Source organism: Lepus europaeus, chromosome 13 (assembly GCF_033115175.1).
Source record: "Lepus europaeus isolate LE1 chromosome 13, mLepTim1.pri, whole genome shotgun sequence".
Classification (NCBI taxonomy): domain Eukaryota; kingdom Metazoa; phylum Chordata; class Mammalia; order Lagomorpha; family Leporidae; genus Lepus; species Lepus europaeus.
The window spans coordinates 69,879,609-69,904,032 of record NC_084839.1 but is presented as its reverse complement, the minus strand read 5'-3'; the positions used below and the strand labels follow the sequence as shown (position 1 = coordinate 69,904,032).

At 51.2% G+C, this 24,424-nt stretch overlaps 3 protein-coding genes across 9 annotated transcripts; 1 reads left to right on the top strand and 2 right to left on the bottom strand.

The window, feature by feature from the left end:
* The first annotated feature begins 5,823 nt into the window (after window positions 1–5,823).
* Window positions 5,824–9,576, top strand: MOGS (mannosyl-oligosaccharide glucosidase). The gene is made up of 4 exons (XM_062209694.1): window positions 5,824–6,312; window positions 6,500–6,726; window positions 7,173–7,369; window positions 7,597–9,576. The coding sequence occupies exons 1-4, from the start codon at window positions 5,970–5,972 to the stop codon at window positions 9,338–9,340; spliced, it is 2,511 nt and encodes an 836-aa protein (XP_062065678.1). The 5' UTR covers window positions 5,824–5,969; the 3' UTR covers window positions 9,341–9,576.
* Window positions 9,577–9,738: 162 nt separating this feature from the next.
* Window positions 9,739–12,504, bottom strand: WBP1 (WW domain binding protein 1). Of its 7 annotated transcripts, none has more exons than XM_062209702.1 (5): window positions 12,017–12,504; window positions 11,424–11,544; window positions 10,862–10,964; window positions 10,559–10,735; window positions 9,739–10,414 (listed from the first exon to the last, which is right to left on the bottom strand). In XM_062209702.1, the coding sequence occupies exons 2-5, from the start codon at window positions 11,475–11,477 to the stop codon at window positions 9,954–9,956; spliced, it is 795 nt and encodes a 264-aa protein (XP_062065686.1). In that variant the 5' UTR covers window positions 11,478–11,544; window positions 12,017–12,504; the 3' UTR covers window positions 9,739–9,953. The 7 variants fall into 7 exon arrangements, with proteins under 7 accessions (XP_062065686.1, XP_062065684.1, XP_062065682.1 ...); XM_062209700.1 differs by having other exon boundaries at window positions 11,443–11,544; XM_062209698.1 differs by lacking the exon at window positions 12,017–12,504 and adding an exon at window positions 11,871–12,009 and having other exon boundaries at window positions 11,443–11,544.
* A 97-nt stretch (window positions 12,505–12,601) lies between these two features.
* On the bottom strand, window positions 12,602–16,569 carry INO80B (INO80 complex subunit B). The gene is made up of 5 exons (XM_062209696.1): window positions 16,441–16,569; window positions 16,056–16,248; window positions 15,700–15,818; window positions 15,394–15,563; window positions 12,602–13,216 (listed from the first exon to the last, which is right to left on the bottom strand). The coding sequence occupies exons 1-5, from the start codon at window positions 16,547–16,549 to the stop codon at window positions 12,686–12,688; spliced, it is 1,122 nt and encodes a 373-aa protein (XP_062065680.1). The 5' UTR covers window positions 16,550–16,569; the 3' UTR covers window positions 12,602–12,685.
* Between the last annotated feature and the right edge of the window lie 7,855 nt (window positions 16,570–24,424).

Sequence of the window (24,424 nt, the reverse complement as noted above, 5' to 3'; positions counted from 1 at the left end):
GTCTTCCACATGGGTGCAGGGGCCCAAAGGCTTGGGCCATCTTCTGTTTTCCCAGGATAGTAGAGAGCGTGATTGGAAGAGAAGTAGCTGGGACTTGAACCACTGCCCATGTGGGATGTTGGCACTGCAGGTAGTGGCGTTACTTGCTGTGCCACAGCACTGGCTCCCCTGCCTCTGCTTCTGAGCTTCCTGCTAATATACCTGGGAGGCAGCAGGTGATGGCCCAAGTATTTGGGTCCCAACAAAGTGGGAGTTCCTGACATTTACCTGGCCCAACCTTGGCTATTGTTGGCATTTGGGAAGTGAAAAAGCAGATGGAAGATGTGTCTATCCCTCTCAGTTACTCTGTCTTTCAAATAAATAATAGAATTGGTAATTTTACCTGAATACATACTTGCCTCTTGCCTCCTCTCTCTACTTAGCTGTTTTTTGTTTTTGTTTTTGGAGAAACAGAACTCAAATTTGTTAGTTCACTCCCCAAATAACTTAAGAGCCTGGGTTGGGCCAAGCAGAAGTCAGGAGCCCATAAATCAATCTACATCCTCTATGGAGGTGTCAGGGACCCAACTGCTTTAGCCGTTGCTGCCTCCAGGGTCCATGTTAGCAAGAAGTTGGAATCTGGGGCAAGAGCTGGGACTCAAAATGAGGCACTCTGAAAGGGGCTATGGGGATCCTAACTGGCATCTTTGTTGCTAGACAGAATGTCCTTTTCCTCTTTGTTTTTTATTTTGTTTTATTTTTGAAGACTTATTTATTTGTAAGTCAGAGTTACACAGAGGGAGAAGGAAAGGCAGAGAGAGGTCTTCCAGCTGCTGGTTCATTCCCCAATTGGTTGCAGCGACTGGAGTTATGCCGGTCTGGAGCCAGGAGCTTCTTTCAGGAAGCCCAAGGACTTGGGTTACCTTCTACTGCTTTCCCAGACCATAGCAGAGCGCTAGATCGGAAGTGGACAGCCAGGACTCGAACCGACCCCCTTACTCTTTTTTTTTTTTTTTTTGGAAAGAGTTCATAGAGAAGGAGAGACAGAGAGAAGAGAGGTCTTCCATCCACTGGTTCACTCCCCAGTTGGCTGCAACGGCCAGAGCTGCACTGATCCAAAGCCAGGAGCCTTAGCTTCCTCCAGGTCTCCCATGCGGATGCAGGGGCCCAAGGGCTTGGGCCATCTTCCACTGCTTTCTCAGGCCATAGCAGAGAGCTGGATGGGAAGTGGAGCAGCCAGGACTCAAACCAGCACCATATGGGATGCTGGCACTGCAGGCAGCAGCTTTACCTGCTATGCCACAGCACCAGCCCCTCTACTTACTTTTGCTGGTATTTAGTTTTTCCTTCCCACAGCACATGATTGGTTATATCTCCCAGTATTACCTGTTTCAAAAAAACAATGCCTAAGGTGTTTTTCATATAGTGTCAGCACACATTAGTGTAGATCATAAGATCAATTTAGGGAAATAAATCAGCCTTTAAAAGAAAAGTTAAATAGGGGCTGACGCCATGACATAGTAGGTTAAGCCGCTTGTCTGCAGTGCCAGCATCCCAAATGAGCACCAATTTGAGTCCTGACTGCTCCACTTCCAATCCAACTCCCTGCTAATATGCCTGGAGAAGCAACAGAAGATGGCCCAAGTACTTGAGCCCCTTGCACCTGTGTGGAAGACCTAGAAGAAGCTCCTGGCTTCAGATCCACCCAGCTCCGGCTGTTGTGGCCATTTGGTGATGGAGTGGATGGAAGATCTCTGTCTCTACTTCTCTCTCTACCTTTCAGATTTAAAAAAAATTTATTTCCAGGAAATGGTCAAAAAGAATAAAAGTATCAGAGTATATGGCACATGGGATGGAAAATAGTTTTGGAAACTCACTTTAAGCATATAATCACACATATGTTAACTTATGTGAGTTAACTCATGTGAGTGTGTGTGATATGCTTTGTGTTTTATTTGAAAGGCAGTGACAAATACCCTGCATTTGCTGGTTCACTACCTAAATGCCTACAACAGCCAGGACTGGGCTAGGCTGAGAGCCAGGAGCTCACAACTTTTAAGTAGTATTTTTTTTAAGATTGTATTTATTTTTATTTGAGAGGCAGAGTTACAGACAGGAAGATCTTCCACCTGCTGGTTCATTCCCTAAATTGTTGCAGTGTCCAGAGCTGGGCCAATCTGAAGCCAAGAGCTTCTGGGTCTCCCATGTGGAGTACTTGGGCCATCTTCTACTGCTTTCCCAGGCCATAAGCAGAGCTGGATTGGTAGAGGAGCAGCCAGGACACAAACTGGCGCCCATATGGAACGTCAGTGCTTCAATCAGAGGCTTAACCTACTACATCGGCCCTGGCCCCAGGAGCTCACAACTTAATCCAAGTCTCCCTTTTAGGTGGCAGGGAACCAAGGACTTGAGCCATCACCTGCTGCTTGTCAGGGTGTAGACTAACAGGAAGCTGAACTAGGAGTGGAGCCAGGACTCAAACCCGGGCGTTCCAATATGGGATTTGGGAGTCCCAAGCATCTTAACTACTGTGCCAAATGCCCTGCATGTAGCTGGTTGCAGTATAGAACTCTTTCTTACTGTTGGTGATAGGGAAAAAATGATCAAAAGCCATTGGTTCAGAGAAGTTACCAATGCTCAGATAGGCAATAAAGATCTCTGGATACACCTCTTCCCTGACTATAAGAGTACTTTGTTCAAAGGACTTCTTTTCTCACTCCCTCCCTCTTTAAAAAAAAAAAGAACACTACCAGGGGGTAATTTAGTGTAGTGGTAAAGAGCCAGACGGTTTGGGGTCAAAAGCCCGCCTCTCCCTTTAAGTAGCTGTGCTACTGGATAAATTAGATAAGTTGCTTAATCTCCCGGGGCCAGTTTCCTTACTGGTGAACTGGATACTACTGTTAGGGCTGTTAAGAGGATTAAGCGAGGTTGCATCTGTAAAGTGCCTGCAGCATTGCTGGGTACACAGTCGCTGCCTTATCATCTGCTACCTATTATTTTTTTAAGGATTTATTGTATATGAGAGAGAGAAACAGAGATCTTTCATCCACTGGTTCACTCCCCACTAGGCTGGGCCACAGCAAGAAGCTAGGACCTTCTTCCAGGTCTCCCACATGGTTGGAGGGGTCCCAAACACTTGGGCCATCTTCCACTGCTTTTCCCAGGCCATTAGCAGGGAGCCAGATTGGAAGTGAAGCAGCCAGAACTTGAACCGGCACCCGTATGGAATGCTGGTATTGTGGGCACGGCTCTACCTGCTATGCCACAATGCTGGCCCCAAGGCCTTATAAAGTTGAAAGAATGCAACTTGAATTTGAGTTCCCCAGCTCCTTGATTAACAGGATTAACTTGGGCCAGTCTCAGTTGCTCTTCTCTCTTGTGCAAAAAAGGGTGGGTCAGCATGGATTGAATGCTGGTGCTATGCTTCTAGATTGTGAACTTGAAGTTGGAGCTGTTTTCTGTGTCCCCAACACCTTGCATTGTGTGAGAGATGATGCCATAAAACTTGAATTTACATATTTTTTTTAAAGATTTACTTATTTATTTGAAAGGCAGCATTAGAGAGAGAGAGAGGTCTTTCCACTGGTTCATTCTCCAAATGGCCACAGTGGCTGGAGCTAGGCCAATCCAAAGCCAGGAACCAGGAGCTTCTGGGACTCCTACGTGGGTGCAGGGGCCCAAGGACTTGGGCCATCTTCTAGGCCATAAACAGGCCATAAGCAGAGGACTGGATTGGAAGTGGAGCAGCTGGGGTGCCGGCACTGCCAGTAGTGGCTTCACCCACCACACCACAGCGTATATTTAGCATCTATCCTCTACCTACAACTGTCAGTACTGGAATACAAAGAATAATGAAAGTCAGTATGTAATAAGTGCTGTGACACTTTTTTTTTTCTCCAAAAAAAGCAAGCATAATCTTTATTCCTTGGAAGCACATTTGTAAAAATGTTTATCAGCAAGATGAAAAGATGCAGAACACATTTATTTGTATGCAGCACATACACTGAAGAAGGAAACATCTGCCCGAACAGAATACACCAGTAAACAAACACCTTGGGGAGGGATTCTGGGTGGCTGACTCCATTGTGCAAAGTATGAAGCTGATTCTCCTAAACAGACTTTTGTGGTAACTGAAAAGATCTGATTTTAGCAATAAAATAGCTCAAATGATGTCATTATATCTTTTAAAGGACTTCACACAGGGCAAATTGCAATTACATCTACAAAAGTGACCCAAGAATGAATTGATTTCACAAAATCTTAATGGAAAAATATTTCAGACCTGCTTCTTGAAAGATGCTTAACTCCTGATTTGAAACAAGAAAAATAAATATTTTGGTACAAATTTTACCCTAAAAGACAACACTTTGATTTCTGGTTCTACAAAAAGACTGAGGCAATGCCTATTCTACAAACTGCTTTGGCATGATCTCAAAACCTTATTTTCTTTCATTTGAGCCATAAATGCTTTTTTTTTTTTTTGACAGGCAGAGTGGACAGAGAGAGACAGAGAGAAAGGTCTTCCTTTGCCAGTTGGTCACCCTCCCGGCCGGCGCATTGCGCTGATCCGAAGCCAGGAGCCAGGTGCTTCTCCTGGTCTCCCATGTGGGTGCAGGGCCCAAGGACTTGGGCCATCCTCCACTGCACTCCCGGGCCATAGCAGAGAGCTGGCCTGGAAGAGGGGCAACCGGGACAGAATCTGGCGCCCTGACCGGGACTAGAACCCGGTGTTCCGGCACCACAGGGCGGAGGATTAGCCTGTTGAGCCATGGCGCCGGCCATAAATGCATCTTAAATGCATGTAGCTTTATAAAGGAGTGACGTCTAGGGTAAAATAACAATCCCCCTATTTTGATGGCGTGTATTCTGAAATCATGCGAGTTAGCACCGATCATTAAGACATTAAAAATTATTCTTGCACTTCAGCAGCAAGGTCTATCACGACAGATGCTAAGCAGTTCATGATTAGTACAATCGCTAACGTTCAAGGTGGCTGAACTGAATAATAGCAAAAAACAAAATAGGACTGACCATTGAATTTGGCCAGAAGGTGATTGTTAAATGAGAAAAAACTACCAGTGCAGAATGGGCCAAAAGTCATAGTGAAATACAAGTGGGTGGATTAAATGAGCTTTGTTTTATACAATGAATTTTGATGGGCTGTGTCTAATACCTAGAGGGGCATAAGGTTTTTTATTTTTCAACAATGGCATGGACTTCTTTATGAAAATGCTTTTTACATTGGCTGTTGCTGAGAAATAAGTAACTGATTAAGTTGTAATGAGGAGCTATCATCAGATGTAATCGCGAGTCTTCCAGGTGCAAACCTGAGGTGCAAATGCTACTTCCTTTCAGTACCCGGCTCCGGTCTGGACAGAAAGCATCTTTTCCCCAAGTTCCTTCGCTTCCTGGGATGTAGGGGGAAATTGCCTTCTGTAAGCACATGTGCCACCCTTATGGTCCTTCCAGGGTTCATCCAGATGAGGAATTGTAGGCCGAGTGGCGATAAGACTTGTCTGAAGTCGCAGGGCCACTTGCAGCAGCTGGAAACAAACCTGAGGCTCCCGGTGGGGCACCGCCGAGCGCGGGTCAGACGTGGCCGGATCCATCACTCCGACGTACTTTCCAGGCCACAGGTTTCCATCTGGCGCGGGGCAGTTAAATGTAAACAGTGTCTAAATATGTGGTCGTTAAAACAAACAGTTCGATGCGAGGTAGGCTTTCCCTACTGGTCTGCGAACTCCGGCGACCCGGTGGTGACGAAGCTCTCGCCACGCCGAAAGAGCGGCTCCGAGATCCGAGACTCAGCCTGACGTGGCGGGGCGGGACTTCCGGCGGAAGGCGGACATAGAGCTGGGGGCGCGGGCTGGCAGGTGCGGCTGGAGGGACTGTGGTCCCAGCGGCGCGGGGCACGAGCTGGAGCGGGGAGGCAAGGCCTGGGCCCCACTGACGCCTCTTCGAGCTCCTGCGACGCCGGCCTCGGTGGTAGGATGGCTCGGGGCGAGCGGCGGCGCCGCGCAGCGCAGGCGGAGGGAACGCGTGCAGTCGAGAGGGCGGCTCGGGGCGGCCCCGCGAGACGGGGCGGCGGGTCCCATGGCGCTCCAGGGCGAGCAGCTCTGGCCATCGTGGTCCTGTTTCTGGCTCTGGGACTTTCGGGGCGCTGGATGCTGACGTGGTACCGTGCGCGACGGGCGGTCACGCTGCACTCCGCGCCCCCAGCGCTGCCCCCTGACTCCTCCAGTCCCGCTGTAGCCCCGGACCTCTTCTGGGGCACTTACCGCCCTCACGTCTACTTCGGCATGAAGACTCGCAGCCCGCAACCCCTCCTCACCGGTAACCGGGCCCCGGGGCGGGCGGGCAGGCCGGCGGACTTTGTGGGCGCCCCAGCTTCATGCCAGGGCAAAGCCGGGGAGGAATGGATCAGGAGAGGTTATGAAGAGGGATGCCCCTGAAGTTCTCGGACACCCAGAGGGACAGGCCCCTGCCCTCTCCTTGACTTACATGGCCATTCTACCCCTAGGACTGATGTGGGCGCAGCAGGGCGCCACCCCGGGGACCCCTAAGCTCAGGCACACGTGTGAGCAGGGGGACGGCGTGGGTCCCTTTGGCTGGGAGTTCCATGACGGCCTCTCCTTCGGGCGGCAACACATCCAGGATGGGGCCTTAAGGCTCACCACTGAGTTCGTCAAGAGGCCTGGGGGTCAGCACGGAGGGGACTGGAGCTGGAGAGTGACTGTAGAGCCTCAGGTCAGGGCCCCAGGGCACCCTTTCCTCGTCCAGACTCCTACCTCCCCTTCCTACCAGCAAATGCAGTACGTGGGGGCTGACAGCAGGGGCTCTGAGTCTGGCTTCCTGCTTCGACTCCCCTTACACACCTGCCTGCACGAACATCTCTAAGCCTTGGTTTTCCCATTTCTAAAGTGGACATAAAAGCAGCATCTAACTCACAGGGTCATAAGCATGAAACGAAATGATCTGTGCAGAGTTCTTAGGACATAGCACAAAAGGACTCTCATTATTCGCCAGAGCCCCATGCAAGGTTCTTTATGCCGTATTACTGGGTGTACTGCTTACCCTCCATACTGCCAGATGTTTACCATTTATGTTACTCCTGCCTGGCATCCCTTTCCCTCACTAAGGCTGATTCTTGAGAAAGAATGGCAGTCTAATGCCAGGGTTTTGTTTTTGTCCAGGCCTCAGGTACCTCTGCCCTCCCTTTGGTCTCCCTGTTCTTCTATGTGGTGACAGATGGCAAGGAAGTCCTACGACCAGAGGTCGGGGCCAAGGGGCAGTTGAAATTCATCAGTGGGCATACCAGTGAACTTGGTGACTTCCGTCTTACACTTATGCCACCAACCAGCCCAGGGGACACTGCCCCCAAGTATGGCAGGTAACAAGGGGAAGAGAGTGGGGGGTGGGCGGGGGGTGGTGTGGATGCTGACACAGCCTGACTTCTGTCTCCCCTATCCGACCTTCTTCCCACCAGTTACGTTTACTCTCACCGGCCTCCTGTGCCCTGCATTGCTCAGGCTCCATCCTTCTGACCACCTCGTTTTTTCCCTGTATGTCCCTACCACCTCCTTCTGAATAATATTTCTTTTTCATCTTCCCTTCAAGCTACAATGTCTTCTGGTCCTCCAACCCGGGACTGGCCTTGCTGACAGAAATGGTGAAGAGTCGCCTAAATAGCTGGTTTCAGCATCGGCCCCCAGGGGCTCCTCCTGAACGCTACCTTGGCTTGCCAGCATCTCTGAAATGGGAGGATAGCAGCCCAAGTGGGCGAGGGCAGGGACAAGGCCAGTTCTTGATACAGCAGGTGACACTGAAAGTCCCCTTCTCTTTGGAGTTGCTGTTTGAGTCAGGTAGTGCCCAGGCAGCAGGAAACCAAGCCCTGGAGAGACTGGCTGGCAGCTCGCTGACCCAGGCCCTGGAGAGCCATGCCGCCGCGTTCAGAATGCGCTTTGAGAAGACCTTCCAGCTAGAGGAGAAGGGCCTGAGCCCTGGCGAGCAGGCTTTGGGTCACGCTGCCCTCAGCGGCCTCCTAGGTGGAGTTGGCTATTTCTACGGACAAGGGCTGGTGCTGCCGGACATGGGGCTGGAAGGGTCCGAGCACAAGCTCGACCCAGCCCTCTTTCCACCCGTCCCCCTTTTCTCAGCAGTGCCTTCGCGGTCATTCTTCCCACGAGGCTTCCTTTGGGATGAGGGCTTTCACCAGCTGGTGGTGCAGCGGTGGGATCCCCGCCTCACTCGGGAGGCCCTAGGCCACTGGCTGGGGCTGCTCAATGCCGATGGCTGGATTGGGCGGGAACAAATACTTGGGGATGAGGCCCGAGCCCGGGTGCCCCCAGAATTCCTGGTGCAGCGGGCAGCCCACGCCAACCCCCCAACCCTGCTTTTGCCTATAGCCCACATGCTCTCAGGTGGCGACCCTGCCGACTTGGCTTTCCTCCGGAGAGCCTTTCCCCGCCTGTATGCCTGGTTCTCATGGCTCCATCAGAGCCAGGCAGGGCCAGTGCCACTCTCCTACCGCTGGCGGGGCCGGGACCCAGCCTTGCCAACCCTGTTGAACCCCAAAACGCTGCCCTCGGGGCTGGATGACTACCCCAGGGCTTCACATCCTTCCGCAATGGAGCGGCACCTGGACCTGCGATGCTGGGTGGCACTGGGTGCCCGTGTGCTGACCCAGCTGGCAGAGCAGCTAGGGGAGATGGAGGCGGCTGCAGAGCTGGGCTCGCTGGCCGCGTCACTGGAGGCAGAAGAGAGTCTGAATGAGCTACACTGGGCCTCTGAGCTGGGGGTCTTTGCAGACTTTGGGAACCACACAAAAGCAGTACAGCTGAAGCCTAGGCCCCCTCAGGGGCTGGTTCGGGTGGTGGGCCGGCCCCACCCTCGCTTGCAGTATGTGGATGCCCTGGGCTATGTCACTCTTTTCCCCTTGCTGCTGCGACTGCTGGACCCCAAATCATCCCACCTTGGGCCCCTGCTGGACGTTCTGGCCGACAGCCGCCATCTCTGGAGTCCCTATGGCCTGCGCTCCCTCGCAGCCTCCAGCTCCTTTTATGGGCAGCGCAATTCCGAGCACGATCCTCCCTACTGGCGGGGTGCCGTGTGGCTCAATATCAACTACCTGGCCTTAGGAGCTCTCCACCACTACGGCCATCTGGAGGGTCCCCACCAGGCCAGGGCTGCCAAACTGCACAGTGAGCTCCGTGCCAATGTGGTGGGCAACGTGTGGCGGCAGTACCAGGCTACAGGTTTCCTCTGGGAGCAGTACAGTGACCGGGATGGGCGGGGCATGGGCTGCCGCCCTTTCCAGGGCTGGACCAGCCTTGTCTTACTGGCCATGGCTGAAGACTACTGACAGGCTGGGGGATGTGAGGAGAGCCAGACCCCTTGGGCCACTCCTGTGTCCACAGGGACCTGTTCTCTGACTTCTGATCCCAAGTCCCCTAGACACCAGTATTCAGACTTCCCTCAGTTCATCTCAGGTGTCTGCTGCCATCCATCCCACACCCCTGGGATGAATGTGAACTCAGAGTCTATTTTTCTAAATAAATTGGAAAAAACATGCAAACTCTTTGCTTTTTGCCAGCACTGCCTCACCAAGTGGTGTTAGCTCAGTCCAAGCCTCAGGACCTGCTGTCCCTAGGAAGGTGAGATCAATAACCATTAGCTATCCTCTTCCTATCCCCTTCCAGTCCAGTAAGGCAAGTGCAGTGCGGTAAGTTCAGCTCTAGTCCACCCAAATCCACAAGCAGCTGGTTCACATCTCTTTAATGAGATCAAAGGCTCCTGTGTACGTCTGGGGGAAGAGGGGGTGGAGCTAGCACAGTCCCCCAACACTGCCCCTCTCAGGGCTCCAGCTCTTTGAGGCAGATTCTAAGAAGGCAGGTAGGGACCAAGGAGAACTTAAAAGAGTTGGGACCAGGACTGTTTTCTGGTGGGCAATTAACCACATACCCTCCCAAAACTGTTCACGGGATGTCCCCTTCACTGGATGCCAGCCCCATGGGAGAGACCTGGGGTATGCTATCTGGGGGTAGTGCACAAGGGGAGTGGTCCTCCAGATCTGATGGGGTAGCACTAGCCCTCCCCTCCTTGACTGGCTCGCCCTCGCTGGAGTCAGGACAAGGGCAGAGCTCTATCCCGGAGTCCCCAGTCAGGCGACGGTAGCGGCAGGAGGGGGGCGTGTGGGCCGGGCTCACGCCTGCCCCAGGCGCACCCTCCTGAAGAGGGGGGGCCCTCTGGTGGGAGGAAACACCTTCCACGTTTGTCCTCTCGCAGTGGGCAGGGCAGCTGGATGCAGAGGAGCGGCAGGTGCATTCTCCAGAAGCAGTCAAGGGGCGGCCTGGGACCACAGTATAAGGAGGTGGTGGTGTGCCTGGACGGTGAACCACATCTTCATAGGCTGGGGGTTTGAAGGCGCTGAGGAGGCCTGCAGGGGAGAGAACAGTGTGGTTTGTGGAAGGTAACCAGGGATGAGGAAGTGTCTCGTACCAGGGACAAAGGGAATGTGGGGACAATTCGGGATCCTGGTTAGAGGCCCCTAGTAATGGGCCCAGAGCTTCAAGTCACTCACGAAGGTCAAGCAGTGAACCCGAAGGGACTGGCCCAGTGCCGTGGCATGCCCCGTGGTAGGCCAACAAGTTGATCTCACGCTGCCGCTGCTGCTGTTGCAACCGAAGTTTAGCTCGTCGGTGGCGGAAGGCGCAACAGCAGCTAAAGAGGATGAGGACAGTCCAGAGCAGCCAGAACCCTGCAAGACGCCAGGAGGGAGTGACTCAGGTGCCTTCCATGCAGAGAAGGGTCCCTGAAGGCTGGTATTCTGCAGCCTAGGGGAGCGTGGGCAGGAGGACCTGACACAGCCCTCTCGGAGACTCACACCAGAGCTCATAGTAGTAGGTGCAGCAGCCAGTCTCCCCGCAGCAGTGGCCACTCTCACAGAGGTAGGGCTGGTTGTTCACTCCTGGGCACAGCTCTCGAAGCTGGGGGTAAGGAGGCTCTTAGAACGACAGGCGATTCCAGCCCAAGGCACGGTCCGCCCCCACCTCTTGCATGCACATACACAATCCCACCCTGTGAACCAAGTTCAGCTGGGAGAGATGGATGCTGAGAGGAGTTATTCAAATATCAGAAGGGGTGGCAGTGTGGAAGAGGATTTGGAATACCAAGAATCAGTCTGCGAGAGCGAGACAAAGTGTGGAGGGACAAAGAGGGCAATCTCAGCTCTGCAGTGTGAAGCCTCTCACATTCAAGCCTGCCCTCCCACCCCCAGTGGAGGAAGCCACTCTCAAAGTCAGACAATGGCTAGGGAGGTAAGGCCTTCTGCAAAGCCAAAAACGCTTTCATCATTCCCCATGATGCTCTCTCCCCAACCCCCCAAGCTGGATCTTTCCTCCCCTGGGTCTCAGGCTCCCTAGGGAAGAGGAGGGGCAGTGTGAGACCCAGAGCAGTGCTCCCAACCAGATGGGAATGTTGTGGATGATAAAGGATGGCATCCAGGGCGCGAGTCTGGGTTCCAGCTCTTCTCCAAATTGCTCCCTCAAGAGAAGACGCTGCCGGACTCTGTTGTGACAATAGGCACATAGAAAAACATCACAAATAACTGTTGCAAGACAGAGGGAGCCTCCCTGGGGCCTCACTATGCCTCTGGTCACTGGAGAGCCACTGCAAGCTTCCACTGCAGCCATGGGATGGGGTCTATGAGGCTGCAGGCAAAGTCAACTGCATCTGTTACAAAGTTTAGACAAAGAGTGGAAGGGATACGTTCAGGAACTTCACAGTACCTTTGGCCCCGTGAGTTCCTCCCCCACCCCCAAAAGGAAGGGACAAGGTAAGGGGAAAGAGAAATAAATGGCTGTCGTGGTAGGCTTTTGGAGCTGTTGGGGTACCTGCTGTTGCGGCGCCCGAAGTGCCCCCCAGGCCTCCTCGCTGCCGTTCCCGCTGCTGGCCCGAGCCATGCCTCCACCTACAGCCCCCTGAAGACCACAGGCTCCTCTACCGCCAGCCGCCCCGCCCCTGCCACCTCTGCCACCACCTCCATCGTCCCTGCCCGGCCCATCTTCGCTGCCGCCACCATCACTCCCCGGCCGGAGGTTCCATCCGGAGAGGGCTCCGCCAACTAGCATCCAGGTTGCTCCGTCCTACCAATCAGCATCTCCCTTCGTTGGACGGACCAATAGGAAGAGACCAGGGGTTTCTCCCGGTAACCAATCTGCAACAGCACCTCTGCCGCTCTCCCAGACAACAAGAGCTTGTACAGACAAAGAGAGGGGCAAGGTTCGACCCACAGCCTTGACTGACAGCGACAGTGGCCAATACAGACAACAGAACGGGCTCTGACTTATTAACCAATGAATGCTCGTCCAGAAAAGCAAAGTTTCCACTGATTGGTCTGAGCCATATTTTCAGGGTGACACCAAATGCCGGACCATGCCAGGTAATCCCGGCTGGTGCCGGCTGGAAGGGGCGGGGTCCCAAAAGTGCCGAAGTCTGGGGGCAGACCGCGGCTCTGCTGGTTTCCAAGTCCCGGGCGTCGACGCAGTCTCCGGTGGGGGCCAGCTGTGTGAACGGGAGAGTGGTCTGCTCAGATCCCACTCCCCCCAGTTCTGTACGAGCTGAGGTGCTGGATGAAATTTAATAGGGTGGGGAAGACACTGGAAAGAGGGCGCGGGAGAGGGTGCAGAGTCCGGGTTAGGTGAGAGTCTCAAGTAGCCAAAAGGGGGGACCCGGGGCCCTCGGGCCCCCCCAGCCGCATCTGCAGGTTGATGCGGTAGCACTGAAGGCTGCAGAGTGCTTGGCCCGTGCGGGAGCAGGCGTAGCGGCGTGGGTGCGGGCAGCCGGGGACAGAGCAGCGCGGAGGAGGGCCCGAGGGGGCTGGCCGCTGGGACAGTGCTGCGGGAGCCGGGACGCCAGGGGGGAAGGACAAGGTGGACCCCTGCGCCCCGCTGCTGTAGCGCACCATGGGGGCAGGGGCTGCGGCGCGCCCGCCCCTCCGCTCGCCCCTCGCGGCCCCACGGCCGCCCCGGCCGCTGGGCGCCGCGGTCTTGGTGAGGCGTTCGATGGTCTGATTCTTGTGCTCCTCAGCCCGCCGCGCCGCCTGCAGCCGCCGCTTCCGCGCCCGCTCCTCGCGTTTCAGCAGCATCTCCTCGGTGAGGGCGGGGGCCGGGCAGCCCCCCGCCACCGGCAGCGGCAACGTCGGGGAGGGCTGGCTCCGAGCCTTCTGGAGCAGCGCTCGCTGGGGAGACAGCAAAAGGAGGGCAGTCTGAAAATGCAGGCGGCCGGGGCAGGCAGGGTCTCGCGGAGCGCAGGGCTTGGGAGAAGGGGTATGCATGAGCACCCGCTGCGGGGCCCCTTAGTACTGCCTCCTCCCAGCTCTCCTGACATTCACCGTTAGGTCCCTGCTTCCCACAGGGGGAGCCATCGGTAACGCAACCTGCCTGTCCTGCACCACCTGCTCTAGGGGTTCGTTGTCGTTTAATCTCGACAGACAGCATCAATGGGATCCCCGCCAAAATTCAGGGTTACTCTTCATTCCTTTCTTTCCCATCTTCCTCCCAACAAGTATCTGCTTCCTAAAGACAGCCGCCATTCCTCGGGTTTTCTCCATCCCCAGCACTTTCATCTTGGTTCAAGCCACTGTCTTTTCTAGCTGACTGCTTCAACAGCTCCCAAGCTGGCCTCCCTGTTTCTAGCCCTCATCCCCACTAAGACTTGCTGTCCAGGCTGAGGGCAAAGTCATCTACCGAATGGAAATCAAATATGTCACTTCTCTGCCGACAGCCCTTCAGTGACAGCCACCCTTTCTCCTTCACCCCACACGGCATGCTCTAGTCCTTTATGCCTGCCGGCCCATCTCAAAGCTCCTCTGGGACTGGAAAGGTCATGTCTCCAAAAAGCTCTCTCATCACCCTATTTTGTGGTTCTTGTAAACCACACTTTTTTTTTTTTACCACACATCTTTAAAAAAAAAACAACTTTTTTTTTTTTAAAAGATTTTTATTTGAAAGGCAAAGTTAGAGAGATGGAGAAACAGAGAGAGAGGTCTTCCATCTACTGATTCACTCCCCAAATGGCTGCAACGGCCAGGGCCAAACCTAGGAGCCCGAAGCTTCTTCCTGGTCTCCTACATGGGTGCAGGGATCCAATCACTTGGGTCATCCTCCACTGCCTTCTCAGGCACATTAGCAGGGAGCTGGATTGGAAACGGAGCAGCCAGGTCTTCAACTGGCACCCATTTGGATGCCAGCATCACAGGCAGAAGCTTACCCTGTTATGCCACAGCACTGGCCCCAGCCACACAGCTTTTAAAATCATTGATTTAATTGTTTCCCCACCACCACCACCACCACCAAACATTCACACTAGAATACCAGCTCCCTGAGAATAGAAACCAAGGTCTCCGTTTCAGCATTGTGGTGTAGGGGGTAACTCTGACTTTCAAATTAAGAAAGAAAGAAAGAGAGAGAGAGAGGGAAAGAGAGAGAGAAAAAGAAAGAAAGAAGGAAGGAAGGAAAGAAAAAGAGAGGAAGAGAGAAAGGAAGGAAGGAGAAAGGAAGGAAGGAAGGAAGGAAGGAAGGAAGGAAGGAAGGAAGGAAGGAAGAAAGAGGCAAGTAAAGCCAGGCAAAGGCACCAGTTCCAAGTCCCAGCTGTTCCACTTCTGATCCAGCTCTCTGCTATGGCCTGGGAAAGTAGCAGAAGATGGCCCAAGTCCTTGGGCCCCTGCACCCATATTGGAGACCAGGAAGCAGCTCCAGCATCCTGGCTTCAGATCAGCCCAGCTCTGGCTATTGTAGCCATTTGGGGAGTGAACCAGAGGATGGAAGACCTCTCTCTCTCTGGCTCTCTGTAACTCTGCCTTTCAAATAAACAAATAATCTCTTAAAAAAAAAAAAAAAAGTTAAGGGGCCGGCATTGTGGCTGGTTCGATTCCTGGCTGCTCCTCCACTTTTGATCCAGCTCCCTGCTAATATGCCTGGGAAAGCAGTGGAGGATGGCCCTGGTGCTTGGGCCCCTGCACCCATGTGGGAGACCCAGATTAAGCTCCTAGTTCCTGGCTTCAGCCTGGCCCAGTCCTGGCCATTGCAGCCATTTGGGGAGTGAAGTAGTGGATGGAAGAACTCTCCCTCTCTCTAATTCTGCCTTTCAAATAAATAAATCTTAAAAAAAAAAAAAAAAAAGAAACCAATGTCTCCACCATAGATATCCCCACTCACTCCCTTGAAAAGTTCTGGGGACATGAAAAGTTCTCAAAACATTCAAGGGCTCCTCAAAAAGTTCATGGAAAATGCATATTATGAAAAAACTGTGGACAGATTAAAAAAAAAAAACTTTTTGCACTAAATAAACTTACCTTTTAGTTCCATTTACCATGCACTTGTATTTGGTGAGCAAATGAAACATAAAGTGAGTTACCTGTCGAGCGGTGAGCAGTCGCTCATTGATTTCTTTCTTGAGGTCTCCATTGTCATCCAGCTCCCCCTTCTCCAGGGCATCCAGCCACCTCTGCTCCTCCTCTTCCTCCTGCCCTCCTAATCCCCCGGACAGGTCCCGAAGCGGGGAGGGAGACAGATTACTGTCTTCATCTGGAGAGGAGAGTTGGAGAACAGGAAGTAGAATTCATCAGCTGGGGCACTTCGCACCCACTTCAGAGCCGACCCTGCTCCCTTAGCCGGGTGTAAGGAGAAAAGGTCCATTTCCCCAGCCCCAGGCCCTTCTCACCCAGCCAGGCACGGTACTGCTCCAGGGGCACTCCTTCCATGGGCTCCTCTTCATTATCCACAACCATAAGGGGAGAGGGCGAGCGCGGGCCCTCGGGGATCACAGTGAAGGTGGGAACACTGCAGAGAAACAACGCTAGTCTGTAAACGGAGCGCTAGTCTGTAAACGGAGCGTCTCTTCCTCCGGCCCGGCGGCTACAGTCAGCAGTCCCTGCCCTCCCGGGTTCTTGCTGCCTTAACGTGGGCCCTGAAGTCACAATGTCCATTCTCGGTCCTCGAGAAAACCCCAGCCAGCTTCTAACTTCTTTGGCTGCTCTTCGAGTTCCCCCGGTAAAACCTCGACCCCCTTGATCTCACCTCTTGGTGCCCAGGATTTGCCCGCCCAGCTTGATTTTGAGTTTGAGCTGGGGCTTGGCAGGTGAGGGCTGCGTGGGTCCAGCCTCCTCCTCCTGGTGGTGTTTCTTCTTGTGTTTCTTCTTGTGCTTCTTGTGCTTTTTCTTGTGCACGCTATGGCCATGAGCTCCGGCCAGGCTCAACTCCAGGGCTTCCCCTGCGGTAGGAGGGCCGGTCAGCGGGGTTCGGCCGGGGCGTGGAACGGGAAGCCCTGACTTAATACTCCGGCGGGCCTCCCTGTTACCATAACAACGGCACCGCCAGCTCCTCCCCACCCGTACAGAGGAAGCTCCCGGGGAGAAAAGGACTGTTTTCTAAGGCCCAGATGGCTTGATCGACCCGTGCTTACCAGGCTCGGGGACCTCCATGGCCCCAGAGGTGCTTCCGCGCCGCCACAGCTTACTCATGGGGTCCTGCAAGGCAAGGGGACTGGAAATGGTCGGGACATAGGCAGACATACCTTTTCCGCCCCGCGGAAGAACTGGTTCCAGCAAAATAACCGGCTACTTCCGGTGGCAGCCATGCTTGTGCGGGGCACGCCTTGGCCACAACGCTCCCTGAGAAACAGTGGCAGTTAACGACGAACGTTCCGGGCCCTTCCCAAAGGTCGTAGTTTCCCCTGGCTGTGCGTCCCAGAACGAGCGCGCCACCGTTATACTTGGGACCAAGTCCAAGACTTGGAGATTGAGAGGATAGGAGGGTGGGTGTGAGCAGCCCCTCCGCCCCAGAGGCTCTCTCAATTCGGTGGAAAAGTACATCAGAAACGATAGCACCGCAAAATGACAGCAATGTCCAGCGGCGGCAAGTGCACTAAGAGCAAGGCAATTGTTAGTTATTGAAACCTAAATTCTCATCAGTAGGGAAATGGATAAATGAGTGATGGTGCAGCTCTGCAATTTGGAACACCGTGTTGCTGGGAAGAGTTGCGTGATGAAATGATAAGATCAACACGGAATGTGGTTTCCTCGTGAGCGCTGGAACCTATCCAAGTGTCCTAATGGGACACCAAAATAACTTCGGTATACCCACACCGTAGGAGGCTGTGGAGCTATTAAAAGACACAGGACTCTAGCAGGCTACCTACGGAACTGGTGAAACTCCCGACCTCAATTGCTAGTGGGTGGCTGGTGAACAAGAAGGGAGGGTGGGTATTTTTGGGTAAATGCCCTCCTGTGTCTATTGAGTTTTGTAAAAAACATATGTATGTTTTACCTAATTAAAACGCACAAATGCCAAATCTGTACATGCTGATAAAAAAAAGGCAAGTCTCAAGATGATGTGTTTCTGTTTTATTTTTTTTTAGAGGTTTATTTATTTATTTGAAAGGCAGAGTTACTGAGTGGTAGAGGCAGATGAGAGAGAGGTCTTCCTTCTGTTGGTTCACTCCCCAAATGACTGCAACGGCCAGAGCTGCGCCCATCCGAAGCCAGGAGCTTCTCCCAGGTCTCCCACGTCGGTGCAGGGGCCCAAGGACTTGGGCCATCTTCTACTGCTTTCCCAGGCCATAGCAGAGAGCTGGACCAGAAGTGGAACAGCCAGGACACAAACCCACGCCCATATGGGATGGCGGCACTGCAGGCAGCGGCTTTACCCGCTACGCCACAGTGCCGGCCCCTGTTTCTGCATTAAAAGGCAGTCTTTGCTAGTGTATACACAGGAAAAAAGGAGGGATGTAGGGATTGTTTATAGGAAATGAGGTTAGGGAACCTTCACTATCTAGGTCTGTAATGAATTTTTTCACAAGCCAGTGTGTGTCACATTAAAATATATATATATATATATATATAATTATAAATGAGAAGACCGTGTGAATAAAGAAAGGAAAGAATTGATTCCAGAGACATTTCAGTTATAAGCTTCTCAGGAGTTGAGGAGCATGGCAGCATTTGGCCCAGGCATGGGGATGCCCACATCCCATGTTAGTGTACAGTGTACCTAGGTTCCAATTCCATCTCCACTTCAGTTCTAGCTTCCTGTTAATGCACACCCTGGGGTGCAGCAAATCATGGCTCACATAGATTGGATCCCTGCCATCCATATGGAAGATGGACCTTCAGTTACTGGCTTCAACCAGGCCCACTCCTGGCTGTTGAAAGTATTTGGGGAGTGTCCGTCTCTCTCTCTCTCTCTCTCTCTCTCTCTCTTTCTCTGCTTTTCAAATAAATAAATAATACATCTAAAAATAATCAATCAACAGTTATATATGAGAAATCATGAAAAAGTAGTCTAGTGATAATGATTTAAAAATGGATTTTGAAGTCAGACAAGCCTGCTATTAAATCCCACTTATTAGTTATACAACTTTGGGCTCAACGTTATTTAAGCTTTTTTTCTTTAAGATTTATTTGTTTGTTTGAAAGACAGAATACAGAGAAAGAGAAAGAGAGAGATCTTCCACCCACTGGTTCACTTCCCCAAATGGCTGCAATGGGCGGGGGCCTGACCAGGCCAAAGACAGAAGCCAGGAGCTTCTTCCAGGTTGCCCACATGGGTAAAGAGAACCAAACACTTGGGCATCTTCCACTGCTTCCCCAGGTGCATTAGCAGGGACCTGGATCAGGAGTGGAACAGCTGGGACTCCAAACAGCATTCATGTAGGTTGCCCACGTCACAGACAGCAGCTTTACCCACCATGCCACAGCACTGGCCCCAATTAAAGCTTTCTAACTCAGATTCCAGCTTTGTAAGATAAAGTAGGATCTAACTCATGGGGCTCTTTCAAGGAATAAAGCAAATCAAGAATGCAAAGTCCTTAGGGCAACATGATGCCCTTGAGAGATGTTTCTAGCAAATAATAATAAATGACTTTAAGCTTCCTAACCTTATTTAGAGAGAGAGAGAGAGAAACACTATAAAAAGAGAAGCAAGTAAGAAGGGAGTACCCAGTACCCAGGTGAAACTAGAATAGCTGAGAGAAGTCAGTACCAAGGTGTGAGTGGGGATGTCATCAGCACAATGAGGGGCAGGGGGTCCCCAAAGGAAGAACAAGTTGATGAAGAGGAAAGAGACCAGGAACAACACTAACTGAGCACCTGTCTTGGATAGGCAGGCAGAGACTCCAGGCAGGTTGAAAAAAGCAAGTCTGGAGTCAGTGTCCTGGCATAGCTGGTAAAGCCACCGCCTACAACACCAGTATCCCATGTGGGCACCGATTTGAATCCTGGCTGCTCCACTTCCAATCCAGCTTCCTGCTAAAGGCCTGGGAAAATCATCAGAAGATGACCAAAGTGCTTGGGTTCATGACACTCACATGGGAGACCTAGAAAAAGCTCCTGGCTCCTGGCTTGGCCTGACCCAGCCCTGGCTGTTAAAGCCAACTGGAGAGTGAACCAGCAGAAGGAAGATCTCTCTTTCTTGGTTTTTCCTTCTCTCTTATAGAGAGTCTGTGACTCTGACTTTTAAAATAAAAGAACAAAGGAGGTCAAGGGTCCTGCATTATGGCATAGTGGATAAGCTGCTGTCTGCAATGGCAATATCCCATATGGACGACAATTCGAGTCCGGCTTTTCCACTTCCCATCCAGCTCCCTGCTAATGTGCCTGAGAAAGCAGTGAAAGATGGCCCAAGTGCACCTAAGTAGGAGACCCAGAAGAAGCTCCCGGCTTCTGGATATGGATCGGCCAAGCTCTGGCCATTGCAGCCATTTGAGGAGTGAACCAGCGATGGAAGACATCCCCCCCTCATCGTGTGTGTGTGTGTGTGTCTCCCCCTCTATCTGTAACTGCTTTTTATATAAATAAATAAATAAATCTCTAAACAACAACAAAAAGGAGGTCGAGAGAGGCAGAGACTGGCAGCAGACCAGGGCCGTGATCGGCTCTGTCCGGCCCTGCAGGGAGCAGACAGAGCTCCACAGAAAGTGTCAGGGTGGGAAGGCAGCGCTTCTGCACCGTCAGGAGTTAATGTGAGGGCGCACTTGCAGTTACTATTTGTAGAACATGCTAGAGATTAGAACCTGCTTTCATGTCCCTCCTCCCCCTTGACCTTCACAGCAGCTCTGGACGGGAGATTTTGGTGTTCCCATCTTATAAACAAGGAGACTGAGGCTCAGAGAGATGAAATGTTTTGACCAAAGTCACATAAGCAGGGAGTGGCAGAGCGAGCCCCACACAGAGGCTTCCTGACACTGGACCCAGTGGTGTTTCCTCTACATCCTGATGCCGGACGGGGAGGAAGTGGTGACAATAAATGACAACTGCCTTTATTAATTTTGTCTTGTTTTTATCTTTTCTTTGTTTGGAGTGGGATAGATTTGAGCATGTTTGTAGTCTGAGAGAAACTCTTCTCTCTAAAAGAGTCCTTAGTCTTAATTAAAAATTTTTTTGAAAAAAAATTTCAAATTTACAGAAAAACTGCAAAAAGAATACAAAGAACTTCCTTACCCTAAGATCAAATTCTGTAGTTAACATTTATTCATATTCATACTCATAATTATTTTGATCAATTTGAGAGAAAGTTGTAGACATGATACAACCCTAAATATTTCAGTGTGAATGAATGGACTTCAAAAAGTTCATAGAGGGGCCGACGCTGTGACGTAGCGAGTAAAACCACTGCCTGCAGTGCCGGCATCCCATATGGGCACTAGTTCGGGTCCCAGATGCTCCACTTCTGATCCAGCTCTCTGCTATGGCCTGGGAAAGCAGTGGAAGATGGCCCAAGTCCTTGGGTGCCTGCACCTGTGTGGAAGACCCTGGCTCCTAGTTTCAGATAGGCACAGTGCTGGCCGTTGCAGCCAATTGGGGAGTGAACCAGCGAATGGAAGACCTCTCTCTCTCTCTCTCTCTCTGCCTCTCTTTTTCTCTGTGTAATTCTGACTTTAAATAAATAAATCAAAATAAATAAAAAGTTAATAGAAAAAAATGGAATTTAAATATATATTTATTTTGGTACAAAAAGTTTTAAAACCCATGCAGCTTTTTCATAATATACCTACCCATGGATTATTTATTTGCTTTAATTTTATTTGAAAGGAAGAGAAAAAGAAGAAAAGAGAAAGAGGAAGACAGACAGACAAATGAGGAGAGATCTTCCATCCACTGGTTTGTTCTTCAAATGCCCATAATAGCCAGGACTGGGTCAGTATGAAGCCAGGAGCCAGGATCTCAGTCCAGGTCTCCCAGGTGACTAGGAGTACTTGAGGGACTCAGGTACCTGAGCCATCATCTGCTGCCTCCCAGAATGTGCAAAGGTGAGAAGCTACATTGGAAAAACACCAAGCAGTCCAACAGGGAATGTGGACATCCCAAGCAGTGACTTAACTGCTGTGCCAAATGCCCACCCCTCCGTGAAATTTGTCAAAGATCCTTGCATTTCTCTGAATCAGGGTCTTGTGCTATGATATTCCTACAACCCTATAACCAGGAAACTGACCTTGAGGAGGCGCCACCATCTCATCTACACATTTCACCAACTGTGCCATGATTGCCTTCTCCTTCTAGTCCAGGATCCAAATCCAGGATCACACATTCAATTTATGTATCAAGTTTCTTTTTTCTGGAACATTCTCTCACTTTTACCCTATCTTTCATGACCTTGACCGTTTTGAAGAGTGTGGGTCTTTGATTCTGCAATATGTCCCTCAGCCTGAGTCTGTCTGGTGTTCCCTCAGGTCTAGACTTATAAATGCTTGGCCAAACGCACAAAAGTGATGCTGTGTTCTCAGTGTATCACATCAGTAGGCACATGACGACAGCCAACACAGATGAGGCTAACCTGGATCATCTGGTTAAGATGGTGTCTGCCGGTTTTCTCCCTTTCTTTTTTTTTCTTTGTAAATAATAAATATTTGCTGGGAAAATAACTGAATCATCCTGTTCCCCATCAAACTTCCACCCACCAGTCTTCGTAACCATTGATGAGTACCACATGAATCAACTCTACTATAACAATTGCCTCATGGTGATCCTTACTTTCATGATTGCACTTACATGTATTAATGAACAAACTCCTATAAAGAACAGCCTTCTCTTCTCTGTATATTTATTTTAAAATATTTTTGTATCAATATGGTTTCCTATTTCGATCGGTGTGTTGCCATTGCTGTCATTATTTTATTTTTGCTCAAGCTAGTGCCATATTTGATCAGTGGGCATTCCTTTAGGCTGACTTCTGTATCCTTTTGACATGCCTTCACCACTCCTTTAATAATTTTCTGCTTTCCAGCATTTCATAAGTTCTAGACTCATCTTGTACTTTCCCTGGATAAAGATTGGAACCGAGGCAGGCCAGGCAGCAGAACATACAGCTAAGGTTTACTGAGGTCATGGCACAGAAACTTGCTGATAAGGCATTCATGCTGGCTCCACCACCCACTCCTCAGGGGCTGCAGGTGCAATGAGTATATTGTGAACTCTCCCTGGGTCTTGCCTGTACTCTCTCAGGATTCAAAGTCCAGTTGGGAGAATTCCACATGGTTGGCAGAGGCCGAGTGTCTACCCCTGAGCTGTGAAAAAGCAGGAGGGAGGATAAAGGTCCCCCAGCTGCCCCAAAGGGGTCAGAGCTCATCCGACCGAGGTTGTCCAGAGTGGGGGATTGTGTAGACACCAGATCATTTTAATCATAGGTGGTCCACAACCACTTCCCCAAAGATCTACTTCCTAGTTAGGAAGTACAGATATAAGCAAAAGGAAAAAGTTGGGAGATCTCTATGCCAAATCAGAGGCTTGCTGGTAAATGTTTAACAAAAGCTTCGGTGGGGAGGGAAGCAGCCCTGCTTTGTATTGTCCAATTGTTTCTGTTGAGAATGTTTCTGTCCAATTTTCTGTTGTGTAAATGTTCCCACCATGGCAAATTTATTTTTGTTATTATTGTTTATTTATTTTGCTTGAAAGTCACAGTTACAGAGAGAGAGAGAGAGAGAGAGAAGCCTTCCATCCTCTGGTTCACTCCCCAGTTGGCTGAAACGGTCGGAGATGCACTGATCCGAAGCCAGGAGCCAGGAGCTTCTTCCTGGTCTCCCACTCAGGTGCAGGGGCCCAAGGACTTGGGCCATCTTCCACTGCTTTCCCAGGCCACAGCAGAGAGCTGATCAGAAGTGGAGTGGCCGGGTCTCGAACCGGTGCACCATGGCCAATTTCCGACATGACATCCTGAGCAAGGAGTTTAAAGGAGGTGCTGAGTAGCACAGATACATGCACACACACAAACACACACACACAGCATTTCTGCCATACAGACACTGTAGATGTGAATAACCTCAAGAGGTAATAGTAAAATAACTAGGAAGTGATGCATTTTCACTATTTATTATCTTCTTTTTTTAAGATTTTATTTATTTATCTGAGAGGTAGAGTTACAGACAATGAGAGGGAGAGAGAGAGAAAGGTCTTCCATCAGCGGGTTCACTCCCAAGATGGTCACAACAGGCGGAGCTGAGCCCATCAGAAGCCAGGAGCCAGGTGCTTCTTCCAGGTCTCTTACATGGGTGCAGGGGCCCAAGTGTTCAGGCCATCTTCTACTGCTTTCCCAGGCCATAGCAGGGAGCTGGATCAGAAGTGGAGCAGCTGGGACTTGAACCACATGGGATGCCGGCACTGCAGGCACCACAGCCGGCATCCCATATGGGTGCTGGCTTTAGTCCTGGCTGCTCCTCTTCCAATCCAGCTCTCTGCTATGGCCTGGGAAAGCAGTAGAGGGTGGCCCAAGGATGCACCCATGTGGGAGACCTGGAAGAAGCTCCTGGCTCCTGGCTTTGGATTGGCACAACTCTGTCCATTGTGGGCATCTGAGGAGTGAACCAGCAGATGAAAGATCCCTCGTTCTCTTTCTCTCTGCCTCTGCCTCTCTATAACTCTGCCTTTGAAACAAATAAATAAAATTTTTAAAAAAATATTTTTATTTATTAATTTGAGAGGCAGAGTTACAGACTGAGGGAGACAGAGAAAAAGGTCTTCCTTCCGTTGGTTCACTCCTGAAATGGCCGCTATGACCGGAGCTGCGCTGATCCAAAGCCAGAAGCCAGGTGCTTTTTTTCCCAGTCTCCATGTGGGTGCAGGAGCCCAAGGACCTGGGCCATCTTCCACTGCCTTCCCAGGCCACAGCAGAGAGTTGGATTGGAAGAGGAGCAGCTGGGACTACAACTGGTGCTCACATGGGATGCCGGCGTCATAGGCAGAGGATTAACCTACTGCACCATAGCACTGGCCCCCAAATAAATAAATCTTTAAAAAATTTAATAAGCAAGTCCATAGACATCTTGGCCCTTATTTCTCCTCCCTCGGTTGAGGGCAGTATTAGCTGGCTTGCCTAACCCCAGTCATGACTCCTTCAACAGATTTATAGAAAAGGCTGCCAAATTATGATCTCTAATGTGTAAGTCTGTGCTGTGGTTT

Coding starts and splice junctions, on each gene's coding strand:
- MOGS (XM_062209694.1), top strand. CDS start 5,970: ATGGCTCGGGGCGAGCGGCGGCGCCGCGCAGCGCAGGCGGAGGGAACG. Junction 6,313..6,499: donor CCCGCAACCCCTCCTCACCG/GTAACCGGGCCC, acceptor TTCTACCCCTAG/GACTGATGTGGGCGCAGCAG. Junction 7,370..7,596: donor ACTGCCCCCAAGTATGGCAG/GTAACAAGGGGA, acceptor CTTCCCTTCAAG/CTACAATGTCTTCTGGTCCT.
- WBP1 (XM_062209697.1), bottom strand. CDS start 11,669: ATGGCTGCAGTGGAAGCTTGCAGTGGCTCTCCAGTGACCAGAGGCATA. Junction 10,736..10,861: donor CTACTACTATGAGCTCTGGT/GTGAGTCTCCGA, acceptor GGCGTCTTGCAG/GGTTCTGGCTGCTCTGGACT. Junction 10,415..10,558: donor GGGTTCACTGCTTGACCTTC/GTGAGTGACTTG, acceptor TCTCCCCTGCAG/GCCTCCTCAGCGCCTTCAAA.
- INO80B (XM_062209696.1), bottom strand. CDS start 16,549: ATGTCTGCCTATGTCCCGACCATTTCCAGTCCCCTTGCCTTGCAGGAC. Junction 15,819..16,055: donor CAAATCCTGGGCACCAAGAG/GTGAGATCAAGG, acceptor GTTTCTCTGCAG/TGTTCCCACCTTCACTGTGA. Junction 15,564..15,699: donor GCAGTACCGTGCCTGGCTGG/GTGAGAAGGGCC, acceptor TCTCCTCTCCAG/ATGAAGACAGTAATCTGTCT.